At 36.5% G+C, this 27,711-nt stretch overlaps 1 protein-coding gene across 3 annotated transcripts in view; it reads left to right on the top strand.

The window, feature by feature from the left end:
• The window catches only part of CACNA2D1 (calcium voltage-gated channel auxiliary subunit alpha2delta 1), a 360,232-nt gene extending 334,014 nt beyond the window's left edge, over positions 1 to 26,218 (top strand). For all 3 annotated transcript variants that reach the window (XM_058023720.1, XM_058023719.1, XM_058023722.1), the window contains 12 exons: positions 804 to 907; positions 2,199 to 2,285; positions 2,642 to 2,709; positions 4,149 to 4,187; positions 5,375 to 5,446; positions 5,902 to 6,054; positions 6,152 to 6,204; positions 9,093 to 9,148; positions 9,294 to 9,423; positions 10,758 to 10,870; positions 13,773 to 13,855; positions 21,646 to 26,218. In XM_058023720.1, the coding sequence (XP_057879703.1) occupies positions 804 to 907; positions 2,199 to 2,285; positions 2,642 to 2,709; positions 4,149 to 4,187; positions 5,375 to 5,446; positions 5,902 to 6,054; positions 6,152 to 6,204; positions 9,093 to 9,148; positions 9,294 to 9,423; positions 10,758 to 10,870; positions 13,773 to 13,855; positions 21,646 to 21,762 (1,075 nt within the window). In that variant the 3' untranslated portion in view covers positions 21,763 to 26,218. The remainder of the gene's footprint in view (positions 1 to 803; positions 908 to 2,198; positions 2,286 to 2,641; positions 2,710 to 4,148; positions 4,188 to 5,374; positions 5,447 to 5,901; positions 6,055 to 6,151; positions 6,205 to 9,092; positions 9,149 to 9,293; positions 9,424 to 10,757; positions 10,871 to 13,772; positions 13,856 to 21,645) is intronic.
• Positions 26,219 to 27,711: the final 1,493 nt, after the last annotated feature.

The raw sequence follows: 27,711 nt of genomic DNA, 5'->3' as shown, positions 1-27,711 counted from the left end.
ATTATTTTCATGACAGGCCCTTGTAATCCAAGTTTCTAATCAGGGTAGAGTAGCAGTAACAGCAATGCCTTTGTAGCAGCAGTGGGGCCATGCTAATTCCTATTTACCCCCAAGCACTCAGTTGTTTGTCAGGCTGCAAATACTGCAAAGTAGTGAGTGATATTTTATTTTTTTTTTAGACTGAGATCAGATCTAAAGGTCCAGGGACTTCAAGAGAGAAAAAATGTATCATTAACAGAGGACAAAGAGGAAATGTGAAATTAGATATGAAACTAGACACACTCCCCACCAGTGACTGGGAATAGTGAGGGCCCCAGTACAGATCTACTGGTAAATGGCAGATTTATCTATTTCCTTAGGTTGTTTTGTGTTTCCCCAAAATGTGAAAATGGCAATGAGTTTTACCTCCCAAGTGAGTTTGTTTCCTATTTTGGGATTATTCACTATATTAAATCTTTTAGGATTAAGCTCAAAGTAGGCGTGTGCTGTAAAGGTCCCTTTAGATTTTGTTGTAAGTAGTGTTGCAGTTGTATTTGTCACAACAAATCTAAAAGTGATGAGACTAAATTATTGGTTTTCCAAGAATACTAATTCCTTTTTTTTCTCCAAAATTTCTTTGTTTGGGGTTTTCCTAATGATTACACCTGTCTTTTAACCAGTGAAAACTGACAGATCCTGAGGAATGTATGAATAAATCTCACGTTTTTCAACTGTGAAATATTGGAAGGAAACAACCCCCAGAACAGATTAAATGAGACTCTAAATTGTATTTTTTATTTTTTTTTTTTTTTTTTTTAATTTAGGGCAGGAGAAGACTGGTTGGAAAATGCTGAAACTTATGAAGTCAGCTTCTATAAGAGGAGTTTAGATAATGACAACTATATTTTCACAGCTCCATACTACAACAGTAAGTCATCACAGTTTAGAAATGCCAGAGTTAGCTAGTTCAGTACAAGTGGAAGTTCCCCATACCAGATGAGGTCACTGACAAAAGACTCAAGCGTGACACTTCACAAGGAAGGAAGTTTTGGATGATTTCCATTATTAAGGAAAAGCTAGGAGGCACCAAACAAGGTCATCATAATTTGTCAACTACTCTGGTGGCCCTGTGTGCTCAGAATTACCCTAAGTGAAAACATAGAGAGCACTGGTGTTCATTCAATGTATTGAAACACAATGCTTTAAAGAGATGCTTTGGCAGAATTATTTTAACAGAAAGTGAAATAAAATTGCACTCATAGACAGAAACACTACCTGAAGTCTTAACAGAGCTGAGTTCTGTGTATTGTCTCAGCACCCCCAGCACTGACTTGGGGGACCAGGCATGAGGGTCCAGAGCCCATAACTCCATCCACTGCACCACTACCTAGTTTAAACTTTGCTTTTGAATTCTATTTAGAATTGCACTTTTTCACCGAAACCAGTTGGTCTGAGATATTGTGACATTTAAAACCCACATAAGCACAATAGCAAGTGCTCCTTATTGATGTGAGCAACATTACCCTTCTCAAGTTTGTCAAAAAACAAATGTTTGTCAAAAAATGTTTGTCAAAAAATAGATGTCAAAAAATAGACCACAAATCACTTACTCCTCTCTTAAACATATGGAATCCTTCTTTACTTTTATTTCGTAATTATTTATTACATTTTTTTCTCAGTAAAATGTAAAGATGTTAATTGATAAAATTCCCTGAAGCCTTTGCTGTTCCTCAAACAGCTCCAGGCAATCTACTTTTTACTTGCTTTTTCAAATTAAGCAGTGTTGAAAACAGTTTCAAGTCAGTCAGAGCAGAAATTGTACATTAGTGAGTGGTGTCAGTATGCTCTGCATTGAAAAATACACAGATAACATCAGGATAAAATCTTTGGTTCTGATCCTGGTTTTAACAGAGCTGTTCACATGTGCACAAGTATTCACGGTTCTGTTTGCAGAAGAAAAGGCTATACTAACTTTATGAAGCAGTAAAAAAGATCAAAAAGAGGAAAAGTAAACACAAATATTTCTTAGTGATGCCAGTGTTAGTGATCTAAGCTGTCACAGGTGATAAATGCACCTGGGTCAGTGCTTTTGGAAAAGGATTTTTTAAAATCAGCCTGGTATTTGAATAATAATATATTTTCCAGAGGAAGAGGCTTTCATGTCACCCTAACTTCTTTTTCTGTTTGTTCTTTTTTTTTTTTCTCTTCTGTACTGTCAGAAAGTGGTGCCAATAGCTATGAATCAGGTATTATGGTAAGCAAGGCTGTGGAAATACAAGTTGATGGGAAACTTCTGAAGCCAGCAGGTAAGATAGAGTGGTACTGAAACTTGAAATACTTTATTTATTTGGTTGTTGCTCAACAGCAAATTGGAAATTTAATTGAGATTTCAAAGCAACTTCACTCTATAATAACATTATTTTCTCTGAGACAGTTTTAATCTTTCTAGTGGAAATCTGTTTGCATTTGAGTAAGAGTGTTAAATTTCTTAGTCTCATGAATGATGTTGGTGATCAGGCAACAAAAATCGTAATTTATCCTTCTCCAGTTCAGTGATTTAGCTGTCTTTATAAATTTCCCCCCCCCTGTTTTTAGGATTATACAGTTACCTTTTTTTTCCTTCATTTTACTCAAAAAAAAACTTTCATGTATTTCTTGTTAGTTGTTGGAATAAAAATTGATGCAACCAGCTGGATGGACAATTTCACAAAAACCACAATCAAGAGCCTGGTAAGCAATTGACCAAGTCTTTTTTGAAATTTTTTTGCATTTCTCAAAGCTTCAGATGCAAATAGGTTTACTGTCTCTTTGTGCCAGAGTCACACAGATGCATAGTTGCCAAGTTGTTGTGGTATTTAAATCATCCAAATGCACAAAATAAATCTATGTTGAAATAGGCCATATTTTGTACGTGTCTTGCTTTCATAATTATAAGACATGGATAGAGACAAGGAAAAATGACATATTCTAGCTAGTAGTAAGACTCTGCAGTAGCAGTGAATAAAATCTGCAAAACAATTGGTCAATCTTTTCTTATTTAATATCCAGGATGGGTAAGCAGTGAACAGTAAGGATTGATATTGCATCCAACATCACAGCATTTTAGCAGAACTTAGTGAAATATGTGCTTAAATATTATATTCCATGCATCTGATGTGTAATACATCTGAGGTGTAAACGGGAAGGAGGAAAGGTTAAATGAAAAGAAAATATGGAATTGATAGTGAACTGTGGAAGGAAAGGCACAAAATGAAGAAACTTAAAGAAACCTCCTTCTTATGCTTAAATATTTCATTCCATGCATCTGATGTGTAATACATCTGAGGTGTAAACGGGAAGGAGGAAAGGTTAAATGAAAAGAAAATATGGAATTGATAGTGAACTGTGGAAGGAAAGGCACAAAATGAAGAAACTTAAAGAAATTTCCTTCTTACCGGGTGTGGCAATGTTGCTTGTATGTTCAGGGAATCAAAAAGAGAGTTTGGCTGGTTGAGTATTGGAGCTGTAATTCAATGGGGAGGTAAATGCATTGCCTAAGAGTCAGAACAGCTGGGGACAAAAATACATAAGTGAAAGATGGAAAGTAGGATGAATATTTCAGAAAGAACACTGATGACTGCAGCATCACCTGGGAGTTGTTTTGCTGAGGACATAATGCAAGGACACAGTTGTGTGTGTGGATGTGTACACATACTGCAAGAACATGAAAAAACATGTCAGGAATCAAAGCCATAAAAGCCAGCTGGGTTGATGGGCTTCCTTTGCCACACAGGATTCCCATGCTTTGAAGCTTTTCATGGTCAAAAAAGATACTTTTGGAGGCTTTCCTTCCAAACTCCAAACACATGGGAACGCTCCTATTCTTTCTGGTTTACTTCATGCTCACAGCACTGACACCCTGACAAGTACTCCAAACTATTTATGTATACTGAGCATACTGTTAAAGGGTATCAGAGTCTTTGAGAAAGGCTGTCAAGATTGTGCTATTGATAATTACAGAATACAGGTTGTTAAGAGAGATATTTCTGATAAATGAAACCCACTCAAAATTGAAGTTTATATACAGATATTTAAAATAGAATAATTTTTTCTTGAATGATTAACATAACTTCAAAATACAGGTTTTTTTGTAACATTTTTATGAAGATTATCATACTTCTGTTTTTTAGTGCAACAGTGAAATCTGTGGCTGTGAAAGAAATAGCATGGTAAGAAAATGTTCAGTTTATGAATTTCTGACAGGGTATTGAAATTCACTCCTTCCCTCTAGATCTATGTAAGACAGATCCTATCATTATTATTTGAGTGTTAATTTCACAGAAAACAGGGTTTAGTTGTTTGTGTCTTGAGAAAGATGAAGGTCAGGAGGGGAAGGGAAGAAGGAGGGCATAAAATCAGGTGAAGTGGTTATGGTGATGAAGTTATGAGAACAAGTGTAAAGAAGAATATACAGGAAAAGCAAAAGAGAATTATGTCCAAAAAAAGTAATAAAAATATACCAGTAATTTGCAAAACGAGAGACAAATCTTGAGAAAAAAAAATAATAATTTTTAAAATTCTAAAAGGAAAGAGTAACTGAGAAGGGCAAGTGCAAACTTAGAAGCACCGAAGTCCATAATGTGCCTTTCCAGTCACTGTTTCCCAGCACATTCAGGATCAGGGGACCCCATAGCCCTGCTGGCACTCAGATCCAGGGACTGTCACCATATCAGGTTCTGCCATGTGCTTAAAAGCTTTTCTGTGCTCAGGTCTTCTGAGCTCTTTTGAGGAATGTGAAGATCATTAAACGCAAGAATTACAGCAGAAAGGGTATTGTGGGGAGTTATCTATCTGACCTCACTGCTATCTCTCCAATCTCTGGCTGCAAGGATCTTTTACAAAGTGCAAAGCATACGGATGGAATCAGTGGGTTTCCCATTCCTGCACCTGACACCTGGAATAATCCCACTACAGTCCTCGACAAGTGAAAATAATCACACCTAGCAAGCTAGGAACCTGCCCTTAAGATTTTTACCATTGAAATCTGCAAATGGAAAAGGACTTAAACATGGCTGAAGCACATGAGAAGTTGTAGCCCCTTATTATGAACTGAATTCCAGTTATAATCAGATTTAATAAGGATATAGCACTCTTGGAACTAACAAAGTATTGAGCAAATAAGAATTTGCAAAACAACTTTTATGAAATTAAGCCACAAATAAGCCTTTGATCTGTTCAAACTTTTATTATACTGATAATGCTAATTATTATAACTTAAAATTGGCCCTTGGCTATTGGTTTGTGATTTGAAGATACTCTGATGTCTTGGAAAAAAAAAATAAATTAAAAGTTGCTTCTTACAGAGTGTTCTATTGACAAATCTTTCCTGTAAAAATATTTTACTTTCTTACAATAGCATGTGGACTGTGTTATCCTTGATGATGGTGGATTTCTTTTGATGTCCAATCGAGATGAATATACACAACAGGTATGTATATTCTATAAGAGCTGAACATGAAAACCAATAGGAAGAAGTTCAAAGAGAGAAAGAAAAAAAAAAGCATTTAACTCTCAATTTACTCTAAAAATTTTAAAGATTTCTGAATCACAGAAATATTGCTGGATCAGAAGTTCTAGGGGGGTTGTTAGTGTTTTTTAGAGTTTTCTTTGTAGATGAAGACACCAGACTTGCTACCAAGTTTCATTCTTTGTGCTTTACCATTGGGCTTGTAGGCTGCCAATGGACTTGAGATGGTGAGGACAAGTAATATGTTATCCATACACCTTCTTTCTCATATTCTTCTTGCTCTTCCCCAGGCAAGGTCTCATTGATACTACATTTTACAGTTACTGTCTAACTGAGGAATTTAGAACTGTGCACTTTGTTACAAGAAAAATATTTGGAAATGTTTTACCTTTTCTCTCTGTATTGCCCCCCATCAGATTGGAAGATTCTTTGGTGAAATTGATCCTGGCCTGATGAGAAACCTGATTAACATGTCCCTGTATGCCTTTAACAAGTCTTATGACTATCAGTCAGTCTGTGATCCTGAAGAAGAACCAAAGCAAGGAGCTGGACTTCGTTCTGCTTATGTGGTCAGTAGTCCCATGTGCAGTGGCTGACAATCCATTGAAAGTCTGCACTTGTTTACATAAATAAAATAACCTCTTTTGTTTGCTTTTTTTTCCCCAGCCTACAATAACAGATATTTTGCAGCTTGGGTGGTGGGCTTCAGCAGCAGCCTGGTAAGTATGAGTGTGTAGGAAATCTCTGTATCCAAACTCTAATTATTCAGTGGGTTGAACGTTTATTTGACTTGGATTTTTTCCTCCATAAAAGTTCTCTGGACCCTTTGTTTCTGCAGTTTCTCATAATGAAAATTTTTAGCTATGTCTCAAACATGACTGTTTTGTCAACAGTTCAATTAAGAACTGCTCTTGACAGGTTTTATGATTGTGTATTCTGACTACAAAATCAGCTTAAGGAAGCAGAGTTTGGATTAATGGCCTAAGTATGATGAGCAGTTGTGAAGTCTAAATTCTCATGTTTTGAATTACTGATCACTTGGTTCCCTATTTCAGAATATAATCTCTGCCTTTTTCTAGCAAGAAGTCCTAAGAACATCAATGTTTGCTTTTCAGTGAATCATTTTACAAAACACATGAATCATAGAATCATTTGGGTTAGAAGGGATATTCAAAGGTCATCCAATCCACTTCCCCTACAGTGAGCAGGCACATCTTCAACTAGATCAGGTTGCTCAGAGCTCCTGCCCACCTGACATTGAATGTTCCCATGGATGAGACATCTCCACCTCTATGTGCAACCTGTGTTTCACCAGTGTGCAGCCAGTGTTTCACCATCCTCATTGTAAGAAATATCTTCCTTGCATCTAGTCTGCATCTTCCCTCTTTTAGCTTAAACCATCACCCCTTGTCCTACTGGGAGAGGTCCTGCTACAGCTTGTCTTCATCTTTCTTAAAAACCCCCTTTAAGTACTGAAAGGCCACAAAGAAGGCACTCTCCTGGGAGCCTCCTTTTATTCAGAGTGAACCTCAATTCTCTCAGCCTTTCCTTATGGCAAAAGTATCCCATCCTCTGATCATTTCTGTAGCCTTTGTCTGCAGCCTCTTACAGGCCCATGTTTTTCTCTGCTGAGGACTGCAGGGCTGGCACAGGGCTCAGGTGGGGCATTTTACCTTTTTCAGAGCCGTGTTGATTGACACTCATAGCAGCTACTTCCCTCAGCACCTTCTTATGGGGATAAGGAATTGGCATGGACATGGTGCTTTTGCTGTGGTGGGAATTGCACCCTTGGAGACCGGTCCTTCTTCTAAAGACTCATGATACTTTTTTTCCTAATAATAACTACCAAACTGGAATAAATTACCTCCTTTACAAAGCTAAGTGTTAAAACATGTAGCAGCCAAAAAACTGTATAATAATTTTCTCACAGAAGCACTATGAAGGCAGTATGTTGCTTTTTATTGTTGGTTACATTTAGTGAAGAGGAAGAGAAATAATCTTGGTTTTCTTGCTTCAAAAATTGGAGATGGGCAATAATCCAGAAGAGAAATTTGAGTTCTTTTCAAACAGAGAAACTTCAGTTTATCAGTGTTCAAATCAGACTCAGCGGTCTGGTCTCAATTTAGACCTGAGGTTTATTTTGTGTGATGTTTAACTTGAAAGCACAGCATTAAAGTACTTTACCATGGCCATGTTCTTAATGGAATCTAGGTCAGAAGCAGGCAGAGAAGGCCATTAAGCAAGCAAAGTGAAAAGAGATGACCAAAAAATGGATTCGGTGAGGCATCTGGCAAAAGCAAGTACAGGGAAATAAGAGAAACCAGGTTATTAAAGAGAGCTATAGTGTTTCAGGCAAAAAATGTGGGATAAAGGTGTGAGCTATCATTTTCAAAATTTATATGGGATGCATCAGCGTTTGGTTAAGAGAGTGCGTGTCATTTCTCCTTCATGCTCCTTTAAGTCAGGAGATTTTGGAGTTTTCCCAGGCTGCCTTTTTTGTTCAGTTCCCTGTAAACTCTGAGGTAAGCCATTACAAAGGATTACTGTTTTCTGTCAGCAAATTGCATTACTATTTAATAGAATCAGGTCTCTTCTGGTCCATACCTGCTCCGTGCTGTCCCTCTGATGATTCAAAGCACAGAGTTGTGGATGTGAATCCAGAACTCCTTCGGGGAATGCCACCATGGGGAAGATGACAGGCATGTTCAGCTTCTTTACACAGGAATCACACTAGAAAAGGAGAAAAAACTTTTAGGTTGAATGAAGTTATACAGTCCCTTCTCTCTACAGAACAAGTGTTAGAACAGAATGAGATTGGGTCATACTTGTGGGTAGAAGCAAGCCTAAAACTTGAAAATACAATTAATAAGGTTAAGGAGAAGCAGGGAGTCAGAGAATATTCCTGTTGCACTTCCTGTTTTGACAGGCTGGTGGAGGAGAAAAGGTCTGTGTGTGTGGCAAGCTGGTACCTACTTTAAGCAAATACAATTGGAAAAAATGCCATCATCAGTGAAGGAAAAGGAATCAATAAATAGAGCCCTTTAAGCCTAAGTATTTCAGCAGCATATATAGGAAGAAAATGTAGTCCATAGATCAAGAGTGAGAATAGAGATGATTTTAAAAGTCAACTCTTACAGTTCTGCTTTTTAAAATATAGTATTCCAGTGTTGATCTCCTCCTCAGAGATTGAATGAACCTTAATCAGTGTAAAGGATCTAATTCAGGAGCATGTTCCCTGAGTGTTAGAAAGGAGTTCCAGCTGGTTTAAGTTGCAGAGAAACACCAACATGCCTCTTCCACCTCCAACAGAGGTGTAAAAGGGGGGCAGGGATGGTGTGATAACATTTCCATCATGTGACTTGTGGGCACACATTACAGCAAATCTGAACAGTAGAATAAAAGATTAGTGTGAAAGACCTGTGAAAATGTGGGAAAAAGAAAACCAGAGTCATGCTGGAAAGTTTAAAGAAATACAGCCTTGATAACTGGCAAAAGCATAAAAAAATTATTGTTAATAACTTATATTTGAGTAGTTTTAAAGTACGCATTAAAATACAAAGAAGAAAAAGAGCCTTTGAAAATAAATCTGTTGTCTTTCTTTGTTCAGGTCTATATTACAGCAGCTGTTTTTGAGCTTGACTTTTCCTCGGTTCCTTGAAGCAGGTAAGTCAAAAGAATGTTAAAGAGTCAACTTTGAGTAAAATAGAAGGCAAGAATCTGGGCCAGGGGACATATTTGGGTCTCCCCATTGGGTCTGTGACTTAAAAATGTCATTTGTTTGTTTGTTTGTTTGTTTATTTTATATCAGCTGATATGGAAGATGATGATTTCGGTGCTGCCCTGCCTAAAACAAGCTGTATCACTGAGCAAACCCAATATTTCTTTGAAAACAATGATAAATCCTTTAGTGGGATTGTAGACTGCATAAACTGCTCCAGGTAAAATTTCTTCAATATGAGTAATTACTTCGGGATTTTATTTATTTTGCAAAATATAGGGACACTAATTTAAAAAGCAAAGATATATTTTGGATAAACTTCACCAAACTCACATAAGCAGGACAGAGAAGAATAGAGGCAGGAAAATTGCATTCTCTTTTTGTTTGTGTAGAATTAATTTTAATTTTAATCATTGAAGAATTGTAGAAATGCTTTGGTCAGTTTTTGTTTTATAGTCTGTGCTCCATGAAAATTGTATTTTTATCTCTGTCCCAATTTGTTTTCTTTTAATTTATTATGTCAACTTAAAAGCATTCTGCAGTATCCCAAGGGATACGATCTTCTCTAATCTGGTTTTATATCAGAATTTTTGACAGTCAAGAAGATTATACAATTTATCTTCTAATTTATCTTCTAGTTGATAGTGCTTATGATTTAAGAGCCACGAGTCTTATAAAGCAAACAAAGGTATTATATCTTTTTATTAAAAGAATTACTCTCCGGACACCCTAAGGAGGCCTATTGAAGATGATATTCAATAATAAGTGAAAAAAATTTATACTACAGAGACATAGCATCTTGGACCTACATTTCTGTTTCATACAAGAGCCTGCTGGGGTGTTGCATACATTTTGAGCTTCTGAAAGCATCTTAGAAACTATAATTAATAGCCAGATTTCAAACAACAAAAGAACAAAAAGACAGTATTTCAAGCCAGGAAAGAAAGAGGGAGAGCTTTGGAGAATGGTCAAAACACACAGACATTTTTTCAACCTCTGTACTTCCTCCTCCATGTTTCTAGTATGCATTGGGGTTATTTATAAACTGAAAATGACCCTACTATCTTAAATACCTTTTGCAGAATTATTTGGACATAAAAATACAAGAAATTCACATCCAATACATGACATGAATACTCCATGCTTCTCTCTCAACCTTCTTACAGACAGGTTTATGTTTTGGGGTTTTGTTTGTTTTTTTTTGTGGTTGGGTTTTTTTTTGTGTGTGTGTTAATTGATGCTGAACTGATGTTATTTCTCAGTACAGCTACTGTGGTAGCAGTACAGAGCTAACTATTAACTCAAAGTCATTTTATGCTCTTTTCCATTTTTTCCACTGACAACTCTAGTTGAAAAAGGGTACGATGGAAATGTCAAAAAGATTACAAAATTTATTATAAATCTTTCTTACTGTTTGTTAATAAAAAAGATACACAGTAGCAAGCAGACTAAATCTGTGAAGCTGGATTATGTTATTCCAATACTGTGTGTCCTTCTCAAATATGATTTTCCTTACTTCATTTAAACATAGGTTTTTGTTGACTTTTTTCCCAGACTTTATCATGCAGAGAAGATTTCAAACACCAATCTAGTGTTCATTATTAGTGACAGCCAACTGCTGTGCCGTTCCTGTGACCCAAAGCCACTGATGCAAGCGGAGAAGCCGGGTATCCTTTAAAAACCATGTTATTTAGTAGTGTGGATTGATTTTTGGCCATGGGATGCTGGAATCTGTTTGGGGAGAAATGAACCACTTATCTACGTTATTACCATGGTTGCCACTGGAATACTTGAAGTAGCAGGTATTTGTGGGTGATATCACAAATCATGTGAGGCAGCAGTCATTGAGGTAGAGAGCAAAGCTGTTATTTGTGAGAAATACAAATATTTACACAGAAATGGGCTCACAGGAACTTAATGAAGTTTCAAAAAAGCAGATACAAAATCTTGGGCCCAGGACAGATTAATTGCCCAGCTGGACAGGCTAGGGACAGTGTGACAGGAAGATTTGCAGAGAAAAGGTTCATGGTGGGCAGGAAGCTGAATGGGAGTTGGCGCTGTCCCTCAAAGTGGGCTGGTCACATCCCAGGCTATGACAGCAAGAGTGCAGTCAGCAGACTGGGAGAACTGATCCATCCCAACTCTCCAGCACTGGTGAGACCACATCTGGAGTTCTGTGTGCTCCCCAGGACCACGCTGCCATACAGGAGGGAGTCTAGGGTAGTGTCACCAAGGAGGTTGGCATCTGAGAGCGCAAGCGGGGAAACTCTGAGTGTCCTGGGTTTGTTCAACCTTAAGAAAAGACAAGGGTATGTCTGTCTAGAGAAATAACAACAGAAAAAAAGGCCAGATAGGAGTGTTTGGCCATGAAAAGTTGAGATGCTGCATGTTGGTTGATTGATGAAGGCATTTTATTGTATGCCAGTGTCAAAGACAAGCTTACTTCTAGTGGTAACTGCATCAGCCATCAAAGGCTAGAGTTCATCCAGCTGTACAGAATTTTTTCAGAGCTGGCTGGAGACACAGGTGGCTTACATGCTAGGCAGAGTTCTTGCAACACAAGCATTGAAGTTAAAAGCATGTGAAAGACTGTTTTAATTCACAACCACCTTTATGCCAATCTCTCTGCTTTAGCTGTTCATTGCAGTAGATAACTGCAGGTGATGGTAATGGAAATACATAAAACCAATTCTAGGTCAGGAAAAATTCACCTCAGCCATTCTCTTCTATGTGGGCTTGAGGAGAGCATGCCAGAAGTGGTAAATCAAACCATAATTTGGATTACTGTGACAGAACAAGGAAAACAATTAGTAATACCTCCGTCCTCGTCAGGAAGTTAGTTGAGACAGCCTCTCCCACTCCTGAAAGAAAAGCAGATGGTGGTACAGATGACTGTGTTTCTTTGGCACAAGCAATGCATTCATTGCCACATTAATAAAACGGGAATTCCATCTACGCTTGGGCTGAAAAGGAAGTTACATTGGGGTGTCATCACAGAGCTATGCAAAATTAGCCTAATATTCTAATTGGCTTCAGTCCATGACAGTTTGATCAACTGTTTCCACTGTCTGAATTTATGGACAGCACTTACTATAGAAAATGAAGCATGATGGATGGGAAGGGGCACATGACTTGCATTTCCCTGTGGAGCCCAAAACTACTAGAAAGAAGTAAATTATCTAAAATGGCAGTCAGAACAGCTGGGGGGGCTTATATTGACTAAAGGAACTGTTTTATTTTTGTTCAACTATGCAGTACTAGCATAACATCACCCAAGCAGACAAAATCACCTTTGGGTGCTATTTAGATGATTATTATTACACTTTGCTTCCTTTTGGCTGGTGCAGCTTTGCTTATGCAGCCTCCTGGAACATTTTTGTGTTTCAACTTTCCTTTCAGTTGAGCCACAGCTGAGAAAAGGGGAGATGAGTCTGACAATGTCTGAATGAAGGCAGATGCAGACTACAGAAATAAATTCCCATCATCTTGCCCTCTCTTTGCTTTGGCATCTCTTCTTGTTGCACTGAAGCAGTTGTACTACTCCATGGTAGTGCATGAACAGGATTGCTTCAAGTGTAAATTAGAGCTACTAAGATATGTTCTGGCACTCTATTCTTTTAATAGATTTAATATGTGTACCATCTCAAGTGGAACAAAAAGAAAGCTTAGCATACTGAATGGTAATTTAAGCAGGTCTCACCCGAAGGCTGTTTTGCAGTTTGCCATATCCATGCCTTTCAAATCTGCTGCAATGACTTGGGCCCCTCATTAGCCAGTGGCACATATGAAGTGCAATGTGAAGAACACTTTAACACCAGCAATTACAGATTTCAGAGATGTGAGCTAAAGCAGTTAGTTATTCAGTTGGCTAATTAATAGCATGTCACTGCTCCCTTTCTCTCCTGCTGTTCTGCTGGTAGTATGGACAGCATTTTCTCTGTCTGCCTTCTTCACTGAAATGCTAATGGGATCTCAGTAGTTCTCCTGTCATTTACTACAAAGCCTACAGTGGCACACTCTTTTCTATGATATTTGGTGTAATATAAGTGTACCCATAATAGAACCAATAGTTTTTGTAGGCTTTCACTGCTATGTTCAACCTGTATATGACATTACTTTTCCAAAAAAGTTTCATTGCTTTTACTGTGTATCTTCATTATGGCAGGGTAACATAAATTATAACTAATCAGCACCGTTGAAAGTTTACTGTTTTATGAAATATTTTCTGAAATATTTATGCAATGATAAAAGAGAAATACAGAAAATGTTAAAAGAACTCAGCTTTTATTTTATTTCTCTTTACAGTTCTGAAAATGTTATAAAAAGTTTGGCAGAAGGTTTATTTTCTTTATTATAGCAGTATAAAAGAAGGTATTTAATTTTGATTTATCTGGATGGTTGGATTTGGTTTCTTGAATTTAAACAAGGAGCTGTGAATATTGATGTTTATTTCAGCACTATCTGAATTAGTGTAAATCTTCTCTCCTGCCATAACAATAAAAACAGAATGTTGATCCTGCTCATGTACAATGCATGAAAAAGAGTGAGACTCCTTAACCAGAGGAACAGATGAAGGGCCAAATCCATGTGAAATGGTCAAGCAACCGAGATACAGAAAGGGTCCCGAAATCTGTTTTGATGAAGCCAAACAGGTAAAATTGAAGTTGTAAGGTTCTAAGAATATCCCTATAAACAATTGTAGAGCAGCTTTAGACAATCAGTGAAAAATGTGTTTAGCTGTACCTTGGTGCCTGGAAACCTTTTTATCACTAAACATACTGTTCACTCTAGACCATAGCCACTTTATTTCAATTAACATAAACTTAACAGCTGCTTTCTTATCTGCCTGTCCTATAACCATTGCACTTTCACACATGATTCCTACTAAAATATCATCAGTGAGCGTAAAACTGTTGATCTCTGTATGGTACTGTGAAATTCAGTTCTTCAATGGCTTGCACAATTATACAATAATCTTGGCTTAGAAGTAGTATTTTTTATAATAATGTTTCCAAATATAATTTAAGGTATTGTTAAATTATTTAAATTTTGAATATGGTTTAGGACATTGTTTCTAATTCTGCAAATTGTACTGCCTTTAGGTCATGTTCTTAGCAGGTTTAAAAGTGCATTGCTTTACTGAAATCACCAAAACTATGCTGTTTGGTACTTTGGTGTTGAATGCATTGGTTTTGAAAGAGAAAAATTATAACTCTGCCACATATCTAAACTATTTTTAATCTTATTTCTATGTTACCTTTCAAAGATACAAAAGAGATTACGTTGAATTCAAGTTGTTCAGAATAAATCTTAAGACAAATAGTACTGAACAAGGAAGTGCCTGGTATTAGTTAGAAAAAAAATTATAAATGCATTTTCAATGCCTAATGCAATCCTGCAGTTCCTGCAGTGGAAAGTTTGTCCCAAACCAGTGCACTTAATTGTTTTTAACTGCTGTATACCAAAATTTGTTCCAGTATGTTCTCTGCTTTTCTTGTAATGAGACACAATTACTGTCATGTCAGTAGTATTTAAAAAGTTTAGAGAACTGGTATTCAATGCATTTTTCTGGTAACCGAATTTTATTTTAAAGAGGAAGTCTTCTTACTGGCCAACAAAGATTAAATAAAGTTGAAAACCCATCCAAAAGCTAACCAGCCATTGTAAATATTCCAAACGATCCTGATATGATTGTGTGTGAAAGTACAACTCTTGCTCACTAGCTTGATGTGCTGATCAATGTGTAAGTCATGTGTTTTGTAACAGTGGATTGTTTTGATTAAGTTTATTTGCAAAATTTGCTGTGAATCTCTTGCTCTTGGGTGGATGCTTTCACATTAACTCTGCTAACTGCCAGCAATCTGCATGATATCTCATCTTGTATGTCTTTTTTTCTGTGTTTTCTTTCCTTTCCTCTACTTGCTACTTTGCCCGTTATTAATAGGATCAGCCTATATGCACAACGAGTCGTGCCTCTGCCATGATGTCCGCTCCTATCTTCATTTTTCTGCAAGTTTTCATGTGGTGTGGATGGTCAGTTACTTTCTCTAATTTTTGTTTTGTTCTTGGCTTAAAAAATTAGCAGACTTTTTTACTTACTGAGCATACAAAAGAAAACAGAATGATGCGAGTCCCAAAAGCAACAATCTGGAGTAAATTACTGTCGCAATATTAAGGGAAATTAAATATGAAAAAAACCTGTCTGGAGCCTTATAAATCACAATTACTAAACATGAGGGCCTCTCCCATAGAACATACAAATACAAGGGAACCTGTTGGATTTACATGGTTGGCTCTTTGAGATTGCACATGTACCAGCTGAGTCCGCATCCTTCACTTCTAAGAATTTTTTCCTTGTCCTTGTTAAAATGAACAGAAGAAGAAAGTGTTTTTCACAGATAAAAATAGATACAAAGCAAACAGAAGAGACAGCATACCTGTGAAAGTAAAGCTTTACTTAGGGGTGGAAAGGATGAGTGATGTGTGTGTTGTTATTGAGAAGAGCAAGGAGTTTTCACTGCATTCAAACGAACACAACAGTAAATAATTGAAGATAATGGTGTGAATCAATTTGGTTAAACTGGGAATTCAGTAAAATAATATTTTTTTTTTACTTTTTAATTTTTGGTGGCTTAAACATATTAATTGCCTGATTACAGCAGAAGGTGAGGTTTTACTTCTAATTAACTATGTAAGTTTCTGTATATTGACCAAGTGCAGGCTCTGGGGTTTCCAAGTAAAGCCTTGGCAATTGGGCTGTGCTGCATTTGGTGGTGTGGGGCTGCATCACGAGTCCCTGTGCAAGCGACATGTCTGCAAGAGAACTGCTGAGCTAGAGAGCAAAAAATGTGTGTCTGAAGGGGTTCTGATCAACATTGTCCTGGAAACCACTAGAGGGAGATACTCACATGTCTAACAAAGTAAAGAAAACTGAGGCAGAGACAAAAGCTTTCAGGGCATTTTTCAGAGTTAATGTAATGAAATATTAAAAATTAATGAAATACTAAAATTAACTGAAATTTAGAAAAGTTATGTTAACAGTAATTTATTTTCTCTCTATACTTAGGGGAACTTTCAATTAATATATCTTGAACATAAATGAAAAAAAAATCTTTAAATTCTGGTAAAGAGTTTCTTTTTTGAGTAATTTTGAAGTTTCTTATTCTGTATTTAAATGACGTAGTTTCTTGCAAACCTAGGAACTTGCACAACCATGGCAAAAGATTGTAGGAAAAGGTGAAAGGCCTTTCTTTAAGCCAGTAGTAATTCACATTAAAATCTAGATTAGCATCTCATGTTCTTGCTCATGCAATTTGCTCTGCACATAGTTTCTTTAATTAAAAAGCTACTGTCCAATGTACATAAAGCAGCAGAGACTCACCTTGAGCTGAATTCTTTCTGCCCAAAATGTGCTTTCTACTGAAGGTGGGAAACTTCAGAATATAATTTTAGCTGATAAGCTTTTGGCAGCAGAAAGTTATAAAGGTAATTTTGTTCATCCATCTTGTTTTTAATAACTTTGTGATTTTGGAAACGGGTTCTCTCTGGACATTAATCTGTGTAGTTATATTAAAATCACTGAAGCCAACACAGATACAATCCAGCTGATCAGGTTCACTAACCTGACGGGTCTTTTTTTTACTTTTCATCAAGGATAACAAAATAGTCATTATCACTGCCTCAAATGGCTTGCTCTTACTTTGTACATGCACACTGGTTTTGTTTGCCATGCCTGAGACTAAAGAAAGGAAATGTACAAGTTTTTAGCCCCCACTGGGAATGTCTTACTTCCATCAGCTCCCAGGTATGTCAGTGGGAGCTTTGAGGGTGATTAGCAGTCCGGGCAACTGGATATATCCCAATGGAATTGCCTGTGTCCCCAGTCTGTGCATGGGGAGATCCACACCTTTGACAGCTTTGTCTGGTAGTCCAAAGGAGGACAACCCAAAATTTGTGAATGACCATGCATTGGACCTAGAAATTACTCTTGAGTAAAAGCAAAGCTGTTCACAGTGTAATATGAAACATTTATATACATGCTTAGAAAAGGTGTGACTGAGGTAATCCATTGGTATCAAGGCCACATCAGAAGCTCTTTGGGCAGACGTTGTTTTATAAGTCAAAGTAGCACAGTAGGTTCTAATGAATTATTATTATTTAAAACCAAAGTTTTAGCACATTAAATAGTTATAGTGCACTTCTAAAGGAGAAACAAGTGTGTTTATAGCCTTAGTGTATATATGTATTTATAGTACCAAGTGTATTTTTAAAACTGAACTGGCAGTGTCTTCAAGGAAATGCTGATGTATAGCAATGAGTATGTTGTTTTGATACTTAAAAATTAAGGTATGGTTTTATAAAAGCATTCATTTCCATTCTGAAAGTACTAAATAATTTTCATGGCATGTGATGCTGTAGAACAGCCTTACCTAGACTTGTCCTAGTAAGGCATGACATGAAAAAGATGACATTTGGATCTGACACTTCTCTGTCTCAAGCATGCAAGAAAATTTGCTGTAATGAATGCAAGAAATTTCTCATACACTTCTGGTGAAATGAAAGCAGCCTACAACAATTCTTTCCAATTTCTTTTACAAGTCTCTCTCTCTTCAAAGAGAATTTATACTCAGACATAATTTTGAAGACAACAAAGAGAGGACATCCCCAGCTGATCTGTTATTCAGGATTTGTGTGATTAATGTCATGGGCTGGAAAATTTCAGTGAAACTGCTTAAAAATAGTTCAGTGTCTCATTGCACTAGAAGAGGTAAAGATAAGATAATGTAAAGAGAAGATAAAACAATGCTGTATATCTTTGTTATAAGATGCTTTAGAAGAAATCTCAAAAATAACATTAACATGAAACAGCTGAAATGTTTTCTTAAAGCTCAAGTAGAGGGGAAGTGTTATTAAAAAAAGGCATTTTGAAGACCATTCAAAACTGACATTTTTCTCAATCTAGTTTTAAATTGGGGTGTAATCCTGCTTATTTCAAGAGGACTGTTGATTGTTTTAATTCATGTAAATAAACAAAATCAGATTTTGTCCTCTTTCTTATTTTATATTTTCACATTTCCTGTAGTTTTGACAACATTGAGAGTTAAACAGAAGAAAATTACAGTGTGAAATTCTGTGGGGAAAAAAATTAATTTAGATAGGATTTACTGTACCTTCTTTGCCACAAGTATTTTTGTTTTAGCTTACGACACAAAAGAATTAAGTGATTCCAGAGACAATATTTAGAAATTGTTCTTGGCAGAACTGCTGGTTTACCACTGCAAATTGGTCTACAAACCTCAGAAATTTGATGTGGCTTTGATCAATATGAGGTTAAAATCTCACTAAGCTTTAAATATGTGTATAAGCCTTGTATGCTTTTGTGTAGTGCAGTTTAATGCTGTCGTTCATAATAAGATGATGACTGTTCTGCATGAGGCTTCCAAGATATTCTCCACTGTTGGGACTTGTGAGTCCTTTAAAAACTTCTCTGTGTAGTCTTAGGGAGAGGGGGAAAAAAGATACCAAAATACTTCATTTCAACCCAATAGGATTACATTGTATGACTGGTGAATGTAAGAGCGGTTGAGAAACTGTGGTGTGGTTAAAAAGAAAGCCTCTTAGAGCAAATAGAAATGGACAACAGAATGGAAGGTGTTTTCAAAAAGATATGGTGGTAGGATTAATTTATCAACATAATTTGCAATATTTGGCCTAATGCAAGATGATGTAAGCTGAGTCCTGTATAACTCTATATGTGGAGGCCTACTTGCTTTCTATCTATACTGGATGCCATTTTTGCTATAAAGGTATTTTCCCTTCATGTTATGCACAATTTTGTTTAAGACCTTCAGTTTACTGCTTATACTCTCCAGACATCTCCTGTCTGTTGGAAATTTTAAATCTCCTGCTTTGCTTTCAACTCTTTCTTCAAAGATGATTCTTCCAAGTAATTTCAGTGATAAGAATAATAAATACCAAGAGGTAACACTGAGTACCATTCACTGAAATCTTGTGAGAGGAAACCTTTACTGATAATTCTGTTTTTGATGGTATTCACTGTAAGGAAGAAGCAACAGGGTTATTTTTAAGTGCTTTAAATAGAAATAAAGCTGCATGACAAGACACAATGCAGATGCAAATAGTGACAGAGCCAAACTAAATAAACCAGGATGTTCAGTGCATCTTGAAATCTTAGCATCCTGTACAAATCTGGTGTTAGCAGAGTTCACTTAGGACTTCTTGTTGAGCAGAAATCTTAGGAATTTTGAACTTGTAGAGTGCAATCGACCAAAAAGAAATAAAATGAAAAAGCAAATCAAACCAAAGCAACAACAACAAAACCAAACAAAGCAAAAGGCCAAGCCAAAACTATACAACTAAATTATAAAGTTTACACATGAAAGAGATATATCTGGAAAAAGCTACTGTTAATAAAGAATGGCAACCAACATGAGGTATTTGCTTTAGGACAAAATGAATTTTTATTTCTTTCTAAGGAAATTGAATGCTATTTTGGGGATTTTTTTTGGGCTTGGGATTGCTGCAGTTTTTTGCATCCAAGTTTCTAAAAGAGACTCTTGGTCAATGCTATAACTCCTGATAATGTACTGGGTCTACTTTGTCTACTTTATCTGATTTTCCATATTTTTTCCCAAAATGTTTTGGAAACCTACCAGCTTTAAAGAATGCATTGTGTGCAAAATAAATAACATCATAATTCTCACCCATTAAAGCTGGTATAAAGGACTCATTGGTCTTTCCTATGCCCTGCAATTCCCAAATTATGTCTTTACACCTCTGTTATGAAGGAGTTGCCCTAACATCAAATTTGGCTTTGTGTTTTTAATTTAGTCAAAAAATTTCTATTATCATTTCAGTATATTCTGTAAAGAGGTTTCAAAGAACCACTTTATCCCCCCCTGTGCATTTCCTGCTTATATTGGATCTGCCATTTTTATGTACTTTCTTGTTCTTGCCCATTTGATTAAACTTGATGTCCGGCATTGCTATTCTTACAAAGCTGGGAAGTTTTGCTTAAGGAATGCAAAATTTGCTTAAGGAAATTTGCTAATAAATTAAAGCTTGTTTAATGACTCTTTCTTATTTATCATGATTTTAATTTTTATAGACACACACACACACACCCCCACACACACCCATCCCAGCCTTGTCTGGGGTATATTAAGTATTAATTGCATATGCCTCAGTGGCATGTCAGTCTGAACCAGTTTTTCCCTGCCTGTTGGCTTTCCTCTGATTTTTGTTATATATATATATATACTTTTTAATTTCTGTGCCAGCATGCACTTTGTTACTGTTCAGATTCAGTTGTCTGTCCTTCCCTGCACATATTGCTCCTGTTCAAGAAGTTTCGCCAGTTGCTAATATACCTAAATTCCTTTCCACCTACATTGTTTTCTTGCCCTTGGAGGCTTGGAATCTTTTGGAAAATGGAAAGTGGCTTTTTATACCATGGGTGCAGAATACTGTGAAAACAAGAGAAAGACCAAATATTTTCAGCCTTTAGAGCTACCCATGGATCTCAGACTTCTCAGACAAAGTGGAGAGGGGAAAATTTTCCTGGTGTTTTAGGTACCAATCAGAGTTTGTATCAGCCTTGAAAAACAAGGTTTAAGGTGTTACAGGCTCCAGAACAGGTATCAAATGTATTTCAGCCAGACTAATGAATAGGTCCAAAATGTGAATGGTATTAACCATTATAAGTAAAGAGAGATCAAAGATCAGCAATTAATGGTGGAGAGGAATGAGGAAGAGTGGTGTGACAGCTGTGTGGCATAAGGAATAGTTACTGATGCATGACAGCAGTGCAGATCAGAGAGAGCTTCAAACTGCATCCAGCATGTACAAGTAGTGCAATGGAAAATTTCCTTGTTGTACTTGAATAGAGCACCAGAGGCAGAGAAAGGATTTTCATTCTCTTTAATCATATCTTCACCTGCAGACCATATTCATTTTATTGCGCAATCATTTGATGAAATGGTCATAAACATATATTTCTGTTTGTTTTCTAAACTTGAAAAGTTATCTGTTCTTCTGTCTTTTCTCACAATAAAGTCATACTCAGAATCTTAAAATGAATGCAATTTTAAGCAATATGGATGATGTTTACTGGGGCCCCCAGGTATGTTCCATAGCATTTCTTGATGGATGGTGTAAGTATCCCATCTAGTTCATAAGTTTGTGCTGTAAACCTTGAAAGTATTTAATCCTCCGATGTTTATAGTTAAAGTAATAGCGCCAGTCTTTGTACCAAAAATCAGAGGAACTTCCAGGGATTGTTTTAGAAAAATAACACATATAAGATCAAAAATGATGCCTCAATTCTAGTTCAAAATATTGAAAACTAAGCTATAGTTTAGTTTTCTCTACAGCAGCTTCCCTGTAACGAATAATAAATGATTTCTTCTCTTCTTGTCGGCAGGAGGATTCGGCTGACTGCGGTGGGGCCTCTAGTCTGAGTCCATCACTGTGGTCTATGGTAGCAATTCAGTTGGTCCTGCTCTGGCTGTTATCTGGCAGCAGACACTGCCAGTTATGACCTTGCTAAACCAAAACCTGCATAACTTAACCGAGACCTGGCCAAAACGATAGCCTCAGTTCCATTTCCGAAAGGGTCAGCCACTGAGAGGAGCAGCAGAAGAGCAGCGCTCGCGTCTGGTTACCGCGCGTTGTGGGACTCATCGGGGCGCCACGACGCCTGCATGTCGGAGTGTCAGATCCTTACCCGTGTGTGAATGCTGCATCATCCGCGCCATCCAAACTGATTTCTGTACCTGCCCCACTGGCGAAAGCTAAAACCTTCTGTTTATTCATTTGTTTGTTGTTGTAATCTTGATGACTTCATGTAAAAGGGCTCCCCTAACAATAGCTGATGTATATGGTTTTTTGTTTCTTTAAAGCTTTGGATATCTTGGAGATTTATATTCTTTTACATGAACAGTTTAAAAACCAAAAAGAAAAAGGAAAACGTTCTCCCCAATATAAATTACTAGCACCACAATGGCTGCTTTTAACATCACTTTTGTCCAAACCTGTTGAGTAAAATGAAAATATTGGCCAGTCTTCACCAGAAGTTCAGCATGATTAGAATGCTTTATGATGAGTGGTTAATTTTCCAAAATGAATCCTACAGCCAGCTAAGCTTTGGTAGGTTGATATTGTATGTAGAAAGGAGGAAAGGGAGAAAACTACTGGTTTTCAAAATTCCAAGGTACTGGAGAGTGTAACTAAAAAAGTGATTTTCATCTTAAACTTGGTGTAATCTTCTGTCAGAAAAAAATTGTTAATTTAAATGTAATATTCACCTCCTTTTCACAATGCAGTTACATATAAAGCTAGTAGAAATTCTTCAAAGGCTGAAACAAAAATGCTTGTGAATAAAAAATGTCTTTGTGATATTTGAATGTTGGTTTCCAGGGGTATTTTGCATGATGATGATGCTAAGTTATTGTTTTTCAGTTTGTTTTCTTTGATGGTAGAGTATAGTTCATTGAAAAGATAACAGAGTGATTCTTGTATTGTGTGAGAAATTGAACATTGCAATGTGTTGCAATCAAATCATATTACATTATATTATGAAACAGAGCTCTGAATATACTGTGCAATGAAAAAGCTGAGAAAATAGGGTAAATATAGCTATTGTAACAAAAGGGTTGAGGTGGATTTTTTACAGAATAGCAATCTCATGAAAACCTGTGTACAGATATTTTAAGAATATAAAAATCAGATTTAACACATTTATTTTTGGAAGTATATGTTCTCTAAGGTTCATATCAGGTTCCCCCTTTGTTTTCTTCATATGAACCTACCCATAATATTAAAACTTATGCTGTTGCTATTTATTATTGAAAATAGCATATTTAACAGCAAAATTACGTGGTTGCTGTGATTAGAAAAAATATAAACAAATGGGGAGCCTTGAATCTATATGTATGCACATTGATACTTGATTGTGAATAATAACTCTAGAAGTTGTTTTTATACAACCTCATTGGTGATACAGGTTGGTGCAGTAAATTACAATATTACAGTGTAGCATAGTGTTGATGCAAAATATGATTTGCGCTTTTTTTTTCTAGTTTTCAGAACTAAACAGTATTGCAAGACAGCTAAACCAATGAATGTGCAACTCTGCTGGTATTGTACAGTTCTGCTAACAACTGCAATATGCAAATATTAATATGGCACAATACACTAGCTCATTAAAAAAATTTAAAAAAAATGCAAATCATCAGTATGTATATGCTGGCAATTGATTGATATAATTTTGATCATGCCAAAAGCTTAAAAAAATGATTGGGCATGCATTAATATCCTATGAAAACTGAAGAAGCTACTCCAAGCCATGGCATGGCTTGAACAATCAGATGTCTACTGTAGTTGTACTCATGGCTGGTTCATTGTTTTTCATGTACCTTGGCTCCAGCTGTGTATTTTCTCATGTTTGGAAATACGGTGAGTGAAAAACAGAAATCCTGACCTTTTGATCAGTGATAAAATCTAGGTTTAAAAAAATTATACCTAGCAATGTCATAGGGTTAAAAGTACAATTAAATGTTTTAGATGACTTCAGGTCCTCCTCAGGGAAGGTGAGCTAATGTTGATGATAAGGGTGAAGATAAACTTGGAGCTCTTCCTTCTAGTCTTAGTGCTGTAGTTCTGTTCACTCTAGTACCAATTACCACCTGATAAAAAATTGGTTTGAGTGTTTCTAATGCCAAGACTGCATCCAGTGATTTTCCTAATGTGGTCAATTGTTGTTTTGTGGGAGGAGCAAGTTTTCTAGGATTAGGCCAATAATTACTGCACTCACTGCTTTTACTCTGAGGTTACTTTGAGTATTTGTTGGTTTGTGTTGTGCTCTTTTAATTTCACGTTAGTATTATAAGTTCTCTATAGTTTTCACTTAGCTTCCCAAAGAAACCCTTCATGGACAAGTTGCACTGTTTAAAACACTTTGCCTTTGCTGGTAGGCCATATTCAGAGTGACTCGATAAGTACTTGATTGAAGTTTGTTGGAAGAAAGAAAGATAGATGGCACAAATTCATGCTGCCACAGGAAACATCTGTGGCTTTTGCTCTCATCCCACTTCCCTTAGAGTGCTCAGTGCAAGAGGAGGGAGAAGCCCATGCCATACAGACACACAGCCCTCCTGGGTGATCCAAAGAGGGAAATGTCCATTGTTCCTCACATTTGCCCCTCTACATTACCTGAAAAAATGTGTTTCTATATAAATATTTGGCCTTCCAGCTAACATTATGACGTTGTATATAAACATTTAGTCAATATGATTCCCATCTTATTAATACTTTAGAAAGTAGTATTTTAAATACTTTGAAATGATATATTATAGTATATTCAAGTGATTGTCAAGACTTTTTTTAAATACTCCAATATCTGCAAAATTCAAAACATAGACCAAAAATGCAATCTGAACTTCAGCTATCTCAAAATGTCAATACCAGTCTGATAGAAATAACTCGCATTACTAAATTCTCATGCAGAAGAGTATCCTTATCCTCACAGTGCATCATAGTCATCTACTCTTGTCGTTGAAAGAAGAAGCTTGAGCCTAAAATTTAAATTAAAATATTTCAAGATATGATATACTGTAAAAAGCTGTGGTTTTTAAAGTCAGATACAAGGCTCTGTCAATGGATGCTCAACTCCTTTAATAGCATGAAGGGAACTGTTGGGACTGGTTCAGTTCACACAAAAGTCATGCAGTGTATTGTACATCTGACAAGTAACCACCAGTAAAGTTGTTACAGCATGGTACTGTGCAGAACATGATCTGAGGACTTAACATGAAAGGTTTCTTTCTAGTTTTTTTCTTTTAAACAACCAGCATTACTGCCGAAACACTGACCGTGGTCCATATTTGTAACAGGTTTTTAACATGACATAGCAGGTCTGATTGACAAGATTTTTAGGTCCTGTAACTTTAAGACTTTAGTATGATCTTTTTCATGTTTCTAATGCTTGAGGCTTTACTGCTTAACTTGACAAAAACAACAGTGTTGCTGCCATTTGTAAGTTTTCCTACAATATTCCTTTTATTAACTTAAAACCTGGCCTTACTGGTTTCAAATAGGCAGTATCCCTTTTAAGTGACCTTTGCAACCCAAGTGTTACTTGCTGTGGTTGAGAGCTTTTTGCTGTCACTGAAGAGACATTAAAACCTTTTTTCCCATTAACACATAACAAACATGCTTAGCATGACTTAATTCCAAAACACAACGTCAGTACCACTGATCCAAAAATTCAGATGCTAGCACACTGGTTATTAAGAAATATATTAATGCCAAAAAGGCATTGCAATGCACTTGAGTGTTTTTGGAATGTCAACCTAAGGTGAAATCTTAATAACTCCTTTCTTAGGATAAATTTTACCCTAACTTCATCAGACATCCAAGCCTTTAACAAAGGCCACATTTATTATTATTTTGTTCATACCACAATGTTAATATTGTTAATACTCATTGTACACTATTGTAAAAAGATTAAAACAAAGCATCTGAATACAATTCAAGACTTTTGAAAAGTTAGCCTCACCCTGTTCCCAGCTACTTGCATCTGTCCTGTTTATGGTTTAAAAGAAAAACATCATCTTGAAGAAATATTTCACTGAGGCTAAAGGGATACTGTCTTGTTCAGATGCCATGAAATTGCGATTGTGATCTGACAAAGCTGTCTTCTCTTCTTGTGTTGTATGGAATGTCTGGATCATGCTTTCTGGGATATTTTTATTGAAATGCTCGGTGTGCGTTTCTGCAAAAAAAGACCTGGTTGCTCTCACAAGGCAAGCAGGTCTTTCTCCCTTTTTTTGTGTTCTCTTGACACTTTTGTGGAACTTGACAAGCCTGGAAAAAAAATAATTTTTTTGTAAAAATTTGTACAATAATGTTATAAAAAGTTTATAATCCTAGAACTGTTGTGTTAATTATTGTGCAAAAACAGTATATTCAGAATAAAAGTTTATCATTTAAAATCAGCAACTATTTTATTGTTTATTCTGTATAATAAAAACATGTAAATAAGCCTACATTATTTGCTATGTAATACCTCTGTGTTTCATGTAGTTAAACTTAATTGTCTGAGGAGAGTGAAGACAGTGACGACACAGGTCTTCATGGGGTTCAGAGAAGGATGCACAGCAACCTTCATTTCTGTTTAATTTGTGACTCTGAAAATTAAAAAAAATAATTGGAATAGAAAAAGAAAAGCAAAACTGAGAGTCTGTAAAGCTCTCAGTAAATTAAGAGTCTGAGACAGCTGAAGTATCCCTGTTGTCCTGAAACAATTGCTTTTGGAAGGGTTGCCATTTGCTAACTCATAAACACTGGTGAAGTCCAAGGGTTCATTCACATGAGAAGCAGAGTAAAATCAGATGGCTCAGATGGGTCCTGCCCAAGCTGTTGTCCCCACCTCTGACCAAAACTGAGTCACAATCCAGTCAGTTTCTGAACTGCTGCTGCTGTTCTTAGCTGAGGACCATAATTAAAGTGGATGTGTGTACCTCAGTAAACAGGCTTGGGGTGCCCAGGAGGTCTTTGCTGGGTTTCAGACTTCCTGCAGGGGCACTGGCAATCTCTGAAGTGCAGGGCAGAAAGCTGCAAGCAGCAACTGCTTTAGAAGCCTGAATTTAATCCTTGACTGCGAGTGTGACACAGCCTAGAAAGAATGGCAGTTGTAAAATTCTGATGGATTTACTGGATCCCTGAGGAGTAGATAAGAGAATAAGAAATCAAATGCAGATTCTAGTGCTGCAAAGTAATAGATCACCCATGTGGAAATGCTACAAGGCAGTGCATGACACTGTGCATCAACAACCAGAGATTACCAGCCTCAACTAGATTAAACATTGCTTGCTAATTACATGATTATCCCCACATGCTGAATGCACTCCTCCATGATTTCTGTAGGCTGACTGCCATTGAGATGTAGAAATAAATAAATCCCCAAAATCCCTTTCTTGTACATGTTTAGTTTAATTGCTGTATTAAAATGCACGAGTTATTAAGTACAGGAGAAGACATTCATGGACAACACAAGGTTTCAAGGTTTTTCCCCCACTCTTCTGGAACTTATGAGCATCTTTGACCTGATCAGTTTGATATGGGAATGGCTGCACTGCAGTGAGATATTCTATATTCATCCCTTGTGCAAATAAAATCAGAATGCACTTGGCCTGTCATATTGAATTATTTTGAGAGATGACTTCACATTGTCCAATGCAGCTCTATTGCTGCTAACCATCTACAGAAATCAAGACATTATATAACAAAAATATTACAAAATGCCTTCATTGTCACATCTATTAGTCCAGTGCTCCTTGTAATGCTTGACTGAAAAATGTCCACCCTAAATGGTACAGCATTTTCTCTGCTGCTTAAGACATTGAGAACAATATCCCTCTTTCTAATAATTTGGAAATATACAAATATATTTTTTCCAAAATGTATATGGGGGAAGAGGAAAGAAAAA

Source organism: Melospiza georgiana, chromosome 4, assembly GCF_028018845.1.
Source record: "Melospiza georgiana isolate bMelGeo1 chromosome 4, bMelGeo1.pri, whole genome shotgun sequence".
Classification (NCBI taxonomy): domain Eukaryota; kingdom Metazoa; phylum Chordata; class Aves; order Passeriformes; family Passerellidae; genus Melospiza; species Melospiza georgiana.
The sequence above is the reverse complement of the archived record's forward strand: the minus strand, read 5'-3'. Positions and strand labels throughout refer to the sequence as shown.